This window comes from Dermacentor albipictus, chromosome 3 (assembly GCF_038994185.2).
Source record: "Dermacentor albipictus isolate Rhodes 1998 colony chromosome 3, USDA_Dalb.pri_finalv2, whole genome shotgun sequence".
NCBI classification, from domain to species: domain Eukaryota; kingdom Metazoa; phylum Arthropoda; class Arachnida; order Ixodida; family Ixodidae; genus Dermacentor; species Dermacentor albipictus.
Window position 1 is genome coordinate 149,511,048 of NC_091823.1, and position 11,579 is coordinate 149,522,626.

At 46.9% G+C, this 11,579-nt stretch overlaps 1 protein-coding gene across 1 annotated transcript; it reads right to left on the reverse strand.

Annotated features, from left to right (window-relative positions):
- Positions 1–4,448: 4,448 nt before the first annotated feature.
- On the reverse strand, positions 4,449–5,624 carry LOC139057766 (serine/arginine repetitive matrix protein 2-like). Its single transcript, XM_070536518.1, has one exon. The coding sequence runs from the start codon at positions 5,622–5,624 to the stop codon at positions 4,449–4,451; it is 1,176 nt and encodes a 391-aa protein (XP_070392619.1).
- Between the last annotated feature and the right edge of the window lie 5,955 nt (positions 5,625–11,579).

Here is an 11,579-nt window from a genome sequence, read left to right on the forward strand (position 1 = left end):
TATAATATAATATTGGAACAGCCTTGAATATTGACAATATCATTAATATAGAGTAAAAATAAAACAGGCCCCAAGACGGATCCTTGCGGCACGCCGTACTTAATGTGCTGAATTTCGGAACTAACTCCATTTATTGTTGTGTACTGTGTTCTAGAGGTCAGATAGCTTTTTATTAAGGATAATGCGACACCACGAATTCCATAAAGAGGTAGCTTTTTCAAAAGGACATCGTGTTGCACGCAATCGAAGGCCTTCCTAAAATCTAGAAAGATACCTAGAGTTAACATTCGGTTTTCTATGTTATCAAGGATTTGTTCCTTTATTTCAAGTAAAGCGGTTTCTGAAGATTTAGCCTTGCAGAAACCATATTGCTCCTGAGCTATTATGTTATACGTGTTTAGAAACTCACAAAGTCTTCTATTAATTACATGCTCAGCAATTTTCGCGAAGACAGAAAGAACGGATATTGGCCTGTAGTTATTCATGTCGTTAACTGGGCCACTCTTATGAATGACTGTCACTCGGGCTAGCTTCATCCTATCTGGAAACACACCGTTAGAAAGAATTAAGTTACAGATATGTGAAAGAGGCGTGCTTACAATTTCACTGACGGCTTTCAACGGCTTCACTTTTATATCATCTTCACCTGAAGCACAACTGTCTTTCAACGATAAAATTATTGTCTGTATCTCGTGCTGCTCAGTAGGCGCCAAGAACAGCGTAGAAGAACATCGATTTAATATATATTCCGTGCACGAGACTGGTGTATCATTTTGTGAGGACGCACCAGCATCAATAAAATGAGAATTAAAAGTATTTGCAACCTCAATATCTGACAATTCACTATGCTGAAATGCAACTTTTCTTGTGATAGCGCCTTTGTTAATTACTTCATTGATCGCTTTCCACATGAGATTTGAATTTCCCATGATAGCAAAAAACTTGTTCGCGTAATATTGTTGTTTAGAGCGTTTAATATCGGAATTCAATTTGTTACGCTCAGATTTGAAAGACCGAAAGTCATCTTCGCTTCTGCTACTCAAAAAGATTTGGAAGAGCTTGTTACGACATTTTATCCTGTTATAGAGGTCACGAGTTATCCAAGGCTTTCTGGCTTTGTTGTGTTTTTTAAGCTTCTTAAGTGGGAAACATCTGTTGTATAACAACGCGAAGGTAGATATAAAAACATCGTAAGCCTTGTTTACATCAGTTTCCGCGGTCACTTCGTCCCATCGATAACCAGAGACTAGTTCAACAAATTTCTTAACACTTTGTTCTGAATAAATTCTTTTTAAGCTATCAGGGCATATATTGGATGGCTGTCTATGAGGTAGCAGACAGTATATAGGCAAGTGATCACTAAGATCGCACATCAAGACTCCTGCCTTTACATATTCAGCAGAAAAACTCGTCACACAGAGGTCAAGTGTTGTCTGGCTTGTAGGTGTGATGCGAGTAGGCACGTTGATGACATTTGAATACCCGTATGATTCAAAAGTTTCCTGAAAACGCGTATATTCTAGGTCGTCTGGGCAAGCATCTATATTAAAATCGCCCATTAATATTGTTTCGAGTTTAAGTTTGGTGCTGAGTTCTAATAATTTTTCAGTAAATTCTAAAAACTTGCACATGGATCCAGATGGCGGGCGGTACACTACCGAAATCAAAGTGTTCATGCACTGAAGACCAATACATTCATAGCATTCGTTAACAATCTTGAGCTCGGGGATTATACTGTACGACAAACCAGAACGGACATAAATAGCAATTCCTCCTCCTAGTTTTTTCGTTCGGTAAACAGAGATACAGTCATATCCAAAAATAGAAGCGCATTCATCCTCTGATGTAAACCACGTTTCACTAAAACAAAGCAAATCAAAGCAGTGTTGCAGCTCAGACAGATACAAACTGACTTCATCAAACTTATATCTCAAACTTCGCACATTAAAATGAAATATTGAAAGTGGACATTGCTTCTTTAACGACGCGACATCCCCAGAAAATTGGAATTCCAGGGTCGCCATTGTGGTTTTGTAAACATAACACATCTTTTGCTATCACGTATGCCGCCATCACTTCGAGGCTGTAAGACTGGCCAGATCCTCCTCGCCGCGTATGACAACAGCTCGGTCGCCGCTCCTTTTTCGCACCAAAACTTTACCGTTTGAGTGCCAGACGTATGCGTATCCTGAGGTCTGGGCCCATTCCTTCGTCTTTGATAAAATAGCACGTGATAGCCGTGTCATATTTTCACAGAAAAACACGTGCCCATGGTCCTTTAGTTGCTTCTTGTTAGCAAGCCAGGAATCGCGAAGTTCCTGGTGAACAAAACGGATAATGATCGCCCGTGTTTTGCCTGGTTTAGCGGGAAGTCTGTGTATAGCCATAACATCACTCTTGTTCAATAGTGGAAGCTTAATTTGCATCGCTACTTCGTTTACCTTCATCATTAGATCTTCGTTCTCGCTTTCAGTAATACCGTGTACTTCAATATTTAACCTGCGGCTACGGCATTCAAGGTTATCCAGATCCCGTTTGATTTGAGACAATTCACTGCTCGAATCTGCATGTTCAAGTTGATCAACTCTGTTTGATAGTTGTGTGGTAACTTTTTCCTGAGCCTGCAGCCTCGTCTGAAATTCATCGAATTTATCAGAAATATGTTGCACAGACGATTCTAGTTCCACCAGTTTGATTGGCAGATCCAAAAGGGTATCTAGCTTGGTTTCGATTGCTAGAAGTCGAACTGCTATGTCTCTCTGCGGCGTGTGCCGCTCAATTTCAGCATCCGCCCCTTGTCCCACCCCCCGACATGTCTCACATTTCCATGCCTTCTTAGACATGTCGCGCTTTCCAGTAAAAGCTTCTTCCGTTATACCGGAGCACGAACCAAAATGAAATTTGAATTTGTACTCACAGCAAGTCATGTACAAGCCATTGTCAGGCACCGCGGAGCGGCACACACAACAACGCGACATTTCAACAGGTACTAGTAACACTCGTAAATCTCAAGCAGCGTTGGCAGCAGCGGCTAGCACATACAAAAGGTAACTGATAGAAAACCACCAACCTGTAATATTTCAAAAACGTGTTTCAGCGGACATGCGTAAGATGCTGCCGCTACTGCCAAAGTGCGCAGGAAAACGGTTGTCAGGACTTGATATAGCCACTGGTCCAGGGGGCGCTTCGGAAAGTACGTTGATAGTAGATATATGGCAGGGAAATCCGCGCGGCGGTATGAGCTCACAGTATCGGCGATGAGGCTGCAAGTGGCAGAAGAAACCGGGAGTAAAGTTGAGTGCTTGAAACCGGGGTAGGCCAAAGACGGGGCACGGGCACCACAGTCTTGCGACGAGCGCCCGACGATTCCACGGGTAAAGCTTGTAGACGAGGCAGAAGCCACCGTACCTGTAATATTTCAAAAACGTGTTTCAGCGGACATGCGTCAGATGCTGCCGCTACTGCCAAAGTGCGCAGGAAAACGGTTGTCAGGACTTGATATAGCCACTGGTCCAGGGGGCGCTTCGGAAAGTACGTTGATAGTAGATCTATGGCAGGGAAATCCGCGCGGCGGTATGGGCTCACAGTATCGGCGATGAGGCTGTAATATTTCAAAAACGTGTTTCAGCGGACATGCGTCAGATGCTGCCGCTACTGCCAAAGTGCCAACACGGCATTTGCAAAAGTGCCAATCGGCATCGCGGATCACAGATTGGCATCTTGTCCCAATCTGTGATCCGCGCCGTCCCCAGCACAGCCCGATATCGGGAACCTCGGATTGTAATGCCGATCACGCTGTGGTCAGACCCCAGGTCAACTTCTTCGCTTCTCCAGGAGACGTCTAGCGTGCCTGATAACCATGACAGGTCTGGCGTGGTGTCCCTCGCGGCACTGTTGCCTCTTCTGGTGGTTACGTCCGGCTCGTTCAGGAAGGCCAACTCGTGATCCTCGTTACTTTGGCCAATGCTTTTCCTCTCTTGGACTGAAACTTATAGCCCCACGTTGTGTGAGGGGCGTTAAAGTCGCCGAGGATCAGGAGCGGTCTGGTCCCCGCCAACCCTTTCGCCTGGCTCACGATGTGGTCAAATTCGTACTGCCGTTGTGACGGCCGGCAGTACGCGCTCATTACAAATAAATTACCCGCGCTGCCAATTTCTCTCGCATGAATTTCGACCAGCGTGTGCTCGCACCCACCCTGCGCCGTGACATGTTGAGTTGCCGCCACGTTGCTGCGGACGAGCACCGCCGTTCCTCTCTCCGTGGGGTCCGTGTAAGTGACGTACCCCGGTAGTCTTGGTTTCCCGTTTGTTTCTTGCAAAGCAATTACATCGGGCTTGTTTTCTTGCCCGTCAATGTGCAATAATAGTTCCGCTTCTTTGTTGCGAATCCCGCGGCAGTTCCATTGGTAAATTACGGTGGTATCCCCCCCGGTTTTCTTCTTGTGCTTCCTACTTTGATTCTGCATCATCCTTTCCGGACGTGTCGAGTCGATTGCGCCTTTTCGCGATCGCGCCTTTGATTTTTTCGGACCGCTCCTTTTTCAGGGACGCGAAGCGGTTCGTCACCGCTGTTGAGGCTACTTTTGGCGCTAGGCGCTTGTGCTTCACCGATCGCATATGAGGCTGACTCTCGACAGCCTCGAGTCGGGCGTCCATTTTGCTTAGCCTTTCATTAATTTGGGAAATTGCGGCCAAAATGGCCGTCAGTTCTCCTTCTCGCGGGATCTGTGCCGTTGCCGTGGTCGTGGTCTCGGCGGTTGTCGCTTCCTCTCCGCTCGCGGGGCTCATTTCGGCGTCCATCGCCTCTTGATTACTGGATGTACGTTGCGTAACCCCAGCAGGGGGGTCCCTCCGCGGCAACCTGCGCAAGCCTGGGGCGTTGTTTGCCGCCGTGATGTTGTTTTCGGGGCTAGCATTTTCCGAACTGCCGTTATTCGCCAACGCTTCGATCCTATTCATAAGCGCCCGTATTTGGGCGTTCTGCTCCTGAATCTGAGCGTTTTGGCGCTCTATGATCCTCTTAAGTTCTAACACTTCGCTACTGTCCTTTTGCGGATTCGCTTGCGAGTTAAGGGGTTGAGAGGGGCTGAGCGGTGGGAACTCGGTGTCGCTGGTTCGAGCGACGGGAGACCTGTTGGTCCAGCCCACCTTTTTCTCGGCGATCCCTCGGCGTCCGGTTGACGCGCTCCGGGACCTTGAACTGGCCCTGGATCTCGAACTGGTCCGGGAGCGCGAGCGGCGGTTGCCGCCGCCGTTGCTGCCACCGGATGGTGTCTTCGAGCGGGAGCGACTCCGGCGGCTGTTTCTGCCGCCACTATTGTTGCTGCTGCGGTCTGGCGTGTGTGACCGGCCCCGTTGTTTGGAGGCGTTACGGTGGGGTCCGCCTGCAGGACCTCTCTTGTCTCGGTTTCTTCTCCCGGCGTCTTCTTCCTCTGCTCGGCGCCGTTCCCAGCGTCGCCGGCGGACGATGTAGGGCGTCTTGAAGCGGGCTTTGCAGGCCTTGTCCGCGGTCAGGTGTTTGCCTCCGCATAGGCCACACTTCGGGACACATCTGTGGTCTTCGGCGGGGTTGGAAATTCCGCACCCTCGGCAGATCGTGTTCGAAGGATCCGGGCACACGTCCATTCTGTGGCCCACTCTTCCGCACGCATAGCACACGTCGATTTGTTTTCTGTGTAATGTGCACTCCGTGAGAAGATTACCGTATCTCACGTAATTGGGTACTTTGTGCCCTTCGAAAGCAATGACCACTGATCGGGTCTTACCGATTCGGTTTGCCTGTAGGGCCGTTGGGTTATGCTTGTGCACAACATTGTCCTGAATCTCCTGGGCCGTATCCTCGAGCGGGATGCCCCTTATGACGCCCTTCACCGTGCCGTGGGGGGCCGTTTCGTAGGTACTTATTTCGTGCGCCGTGCCGCGGATGTCGATCCTTCCTACTGCAGCGTATCGGTCGGCGTGCTCTCTCTTGGAGGTGCTCACCACTACGACATTTTGCTGTAGGTTGGGGCACACGACGTCTTCACTTGCTTCATTGGCGGGGATCTGTGCCGCCGCCGCAATTGCACGACTTAGTTCAACACGAGTCACGTCACTCACGTGGAGCCCGCCTCGCGGTCGTAACACGATTTTTATGTCGCCGCGTGGCAAGTTTGGCATGCGCGCGCCTTTCAACAATTTGCCTTTGTTTATGCGTTTCGCCCTTGAGTGACGTGTATCGCTGCCACTGGCGCCACAGCCGAGGTTGTTGACATCAGCCGTGGCCTTGGCGCCATCTTGGCTCGTTTGAGGTACGGGATTTAGGCCTATCTTGCCCATGCCTTTGTGCCTGACTCTCTCACCGGCAGTTTTCCAGCCTTGCGATCTTGTGCACTGGTCCGGCGAAATTTCGATGCCGTCCACCTCTACACGCATAGCGGTAATCATCTTAGGTCAATGCTCACTTGCGTAATCACCGATGGTTCGATGTTCCGCTGGCGGCTTCACCGAGGCTCGGGCTGGGCCTACCGCTCCCCAGGCCAAGGCCGAAGTCTACGTTAGGCCCAGCGGCGGACGCTCCTCTCGGCACACAAAAGTCCTCTAAATTCGAAAAAAGCGGTCCCCTACCTCGGAATTTGGCTTCCCGGTGGTCCACACAACTTCATGCATCCGGTCGATGCACTTTCATTAAGGTGCGACTCAAAAATCCGGTCGTCCAAAGAAAAAACACGAAACCCAGGTGAGATGCGTCCGCTCGCTCCCTTCGTCGTCTTCTTCCTCCCATTCGTGGAAGCTGATTACGCATGCTGAAGTGGAATATCACCGCAAAGCGCACCTCGGCCAGAACCAGTTAAGCTGGTCGTTGCTTGGTCTGATTTCTATCATTACGCCAGGCGCCATTCACACCTGTGACTCGCCAAAATCGTGAGACCAAGCGGCTGCCAAAAGTGGTCGCGTTGGTAGAAAATGTCCTGGACCCCTCAGCAGTGGCTTAGCGGCTAAGGTTTTGGGCTACTAAGCACGAGGTCGCGGGATTGAATCCTGGCCACGGCGCCAGCAATTCGATGGAGGCGAAAGCAGCCGTGTATTTAGGTGTAAGAGAAAAACCCCAGGTGGTCCAAATTTTGGGGGGCCCCCTACTACGGTGTGCCTCATAATCAGATCGTGGTGCTGGCACGTATAGCCCGTAATTTTTTTGTTTGTTTCGTGAAGTGCCTCGCCGACAGATTTTCCAGCTACGTGGTGATCGCGGTGAGAGCAGGTGAGCACGACACTAATCGCGGGACATTCCAGCTTACTGACGGCCCGGTCACGTTTGACCTTGTGAGCATCGGTCGCCGTCAGTCTTCCCTTGGCCGCTATTCCCGGTAGGGCCTCTCACCAGGCCACATAGAAAATATAGGTAATGCTGGAAGTTACGTGTCCTCTAGGGAACATTCTGCAGCAAGAATTTTTCAATTGGTTCATTAATCGCCGAGATAGAAATATTTCAGTATCGCGAACCCATGATTTCAGGAGGCAAGCGTCACCGCCAATATAAACCCTCTCTCCACTTGCCCCCTGCAGCCTCCGCAAGCAAAATTACTTCCCTGCGTTCTCCTATAACGGAGTTCCACAATCGCATGACACATACGTCACGGGCCTCACCTTCTTTTTTTTTCACCCGCCTTTTTTGCTGCGTGGCACTTCCGCTGACGGCGTCGCACGTGAGCTGTGGCATTTGTCTCGTTTCACGCGCCGCATGATTCTGCGCGCTGTGCGTGAGGACACCTGAGTAGCGGTATAAGTCCGTGCTACACGAATAGTGAGGCACACACGGGCGGTTCACAGAGCATGATCGCACGCCGGAACACGGGAGAAAATGGCACAGTTTTGATTCGCGCGGGCGCGACTTCACGACGTGGGAACAAGCTGACAAAACGGAAGTATAGCTTTATTGCTGCAATGCGAAGTAATACAAGAAAACGCAGACATTCGGTTTGTGTGTTTTATTACTGCTCTAAACTTTAACTAATCGATTGAATCAACAGATTACACAAATAACAGATGATCTCTCGAATAATTCTCGAAGTGTCACGCGTCACTAGGGGTGACGTGACAGCACAGACATGTACGTTGGCTCACTTGCGCATTTACATCAATCCTCCTGTTTGGAGTGCGGCCAGCTCTAGGAAAAGGGCAAACGGTGTTCGGTTTAAAATTTCAGGTCTTTCTACGGCGCGTAGCGACGTAGTACTCAGCAGACACGATCGTTAGCGCGCATTGTATGCATGGCACTTGCCAGCTCAAGATGGCTGGACCTGGTGATGGGCTCTTTGAAGCGACAGCATTGCCGTCAGCTTTACACTATTTTCAGAGGAGCAGGCAATGCTGAATGAGTTGTGTCACTCTACTACACGTCCTTGCGCCGACGTTCATGCTACAAAGCGCGAAATTAGACAGACTAAGTTACCAAAGGGGGGGATGCATATTTTGAAAGGTGAGCCTTGTACGAAATGCGATTGTTTTAAACTTTTCAATTTGAATATACGCCCCAACAGCAAACAAATAAATGTAAATAATGAGTTTCAGTTAACTTTACTCCGTGCATATAATCTCTGCAGTGAGCCTAAAGCTTTCACGCAAGTCGCATTGGCATAGATAGCATATCGCCCAGTTTCTATTTATATGTAACACACTTCTAGTATCTGGAGTACACAGACTACATTGTGAAATCATATTATGGTTGTGCATTAGCGACTGTTTGCAACTTTGCAAGGTATTGTAGCGTCTCTTTGTTTTTTTTGGGGGGGGGTGAAGGGGGAAGGTTGTGGCAAGCTCCCGCCTACCAGATAATATATATTTTTGTTCGTTTGTTTGCTCTTATCCTTGAACTCGTACCACATTCTACGGCTTTAGGTTCAATCAAAAAAGAAAGTTGTGTCAACTTTTACAGCAATTTCATTAAACCTGCCACTTCGAACTTCAAGGACAATTTGAGAAAGTTTCTTCGGAAGGCAGTATGTATAGCGTGCATGAAGATCTAAAGTATCATGGTCCTATATTGAGTACACTTTATTTACTCCAGCAGAGTAACATACATTAACATAAATATGCTGCGTTTTAGACGTAATAACAGTGCCAATTAAAATGATTGGCAGTGAATGTGGCAAAGAGAAAAGGAACAAGGCGAAGAAGGCACCCCAGCGCCTCCCATTCAACTTGTGGAATGTGGCACTATGGGCCTTTATGATTTGTGACATGCTCATAACCCTGACCTGATTCCAGATGTGGAGATCTGCAAGTAGACGATTTCATTATTAAATTTATAGAAGCAATGCTAGCACAGCCTGCATTAGCCTTTCTGACAACGTTCATTTCCATTAAAGCTGTCACTGTTCCACAACTAGTTCAAACTGAAATCTTTGTGCCCATGCATTAATACATTTCAATGGAGTTTTTATCGTAGAACAATTCACCTTGAGAATTCGTTGCGCCGTGATATGTGCTGGCCTCCTCTTTGCCACTTTTCTCTGCACTTGATGCTATTATGCCGGATTCCAGCATCTGGCCATTTTTAATAACAAATTATTGTTTACGCTTGTTAGTGTTTCATTCCTTGTAGAGTCTCTTTTGTAGTCATTCACACTGTAGCCTTTGTAGGGGGGTATTATGTGAAAAAGCACATAAAAAAATATACGAGGACGTCTTATGAGTTGTGAATGCAAAAGCATTAATGTCCAATTGAACACCGCTGGGCGGTCCTTCGAGTTGTGAATTATATACTTTTCGAGGGTAAGCGCTCGCATTGAGGCGCTTGTCCAGCGCCTCCTACATAGCACAAGGTCGCTGCACATCGACACATTACATCATGCTATCTTTCCCGATTGCTGTAGAATCTAATGGGAATGTTCCAGAGTAAGCCGTGGTGACGTTAACGTCACCGCTTTCATCACGCCGGGCTGGGCGATACAAAATTTGGTTCAAGTAGCATGATGACATAAAGCAGAGCACACATGCCTGCTATCTAGATGGTGCTAGTTTCGCCCAGTGGATAAGACACACGGCTTCTGGGCGTGGGGTCGTAAGTTCAAAACTCACTACCACCAAGGCTTCTCGTCTCAAACTTTGTAATTTATTTATTATACCCTGCGGGTACATTTGAACATTGCAGAGGAGAGGGGAAAAAGTAGATACAGATAAAACTAACACACACTTTATGATAAATACAATATGCAAATAAGTAAAAAACCTTGAAAGAAAAGGCCAAAGGCAAACACGTGTAATTCCTTAATAAGAAGGAAAAAATAATTGTCCCGCAAGCATTTGAGCAGTAGCTCATGCAATGCATAGGAAAACATAGCAAACATGACGAACAGAATGGTAACAATGGTAACCAAAAACATGGCAAGCATAAAAAAATACAAGGTGTATCATATAAAAACATACCACATAAAATACAAGGTATAACTTAAAGATATGGCATAGGAACAGTTATCGTACACAACAATCTGTCACCCGCAACCTTAATTATAAAATGAAATTTTCAAATGTGGTTTTAAGGTTATCGGTACCACTTATGCTTATAAAGTGATGCGGGTAAGGTATTCCAATCTTTGCTGGTTTGGCGCAGAAATGAATATGAAAAGCCGATGGTGTTCCAGTGTTACCTTTTGGCGGTGGTTATTGCGAGATGGAATGTATGGTGGCGGTTGAACACAGACAGAACGCAAATATCAGTTATGGCAGGGTCTATTTTAGAACGCCTAATTTATGCAGAAGCAATACATGGTTCACTTTGTCAAATGCTTTGGAAAAGCCAATAAGTAAAGAGCCTGTTAAAAAACAATAAGCAAATCTAAACTGGCATGTAGACAATAAGGAGGAGGGTGAGATAAGTGTCACAGGATAAATTTTTACGGAAACCATGCGGCATAACTGTGAAGAAGTTGTTACCATAAAAAAAATAACTACATGCGTGTACATTACATGTTCCATAACTTTGCATGGTATGATGTAAGGGAAATAGGCCTGTAGTTTTGTGAATCATGGTTGGCCCAGTTCTGTGAAAGGGGATTACTTTGCCAGCTTTCTAATCGTACGTTTAAGTGTCAGAGTTGTAAGATTGCGAGTAAATACATTCTGGCATAACTGAACTGTATTCCACAGTATTTTGTAAGAACTTAGTGTGGCTTTCATCCACCCCACATGATGCTTTAAGCTTTGTTACTTGTATTATGGCTGTGACATACCGGTTGAGTCGAAAACGATTGGAGGCCTTAAGTGGTAGATAGTAGAATTTATCTCAGGCATCGAATCAGGGATCTTAGGTGATGAGAATCACCAAACGAAGGTATTGCTACGCACATGTAGTAGAATACAATAGGGCAGGTACTGGGTCCCCAGAACTTGACAGCATTGATATTCCAGTTTTATGGGTATTTGCGCGGATGTTTCCACAGAAGCACTTTGTATTTGTATTTGATAAATTTGCACCTGCACAATTAAGAAATTAAAATTTGATTAACCTTAGGGCCCGAAGATATGAGTTTGCAGCGTATTTATATGCTAGCCATTGTGATCAGTTTTGCAGAAAGCTTCGCTGTACGGAGTAAACATTCT

Excerpts from the sequence above, each read along its gene's own strand:
- LOC139057766 (XM_070536518.1), bottom strand. The coding sequence starts at position 5,624 with ATGGACGTGTGCCCGGATCCTTCGAACACGATCTGCCGAGGGTGCGGA.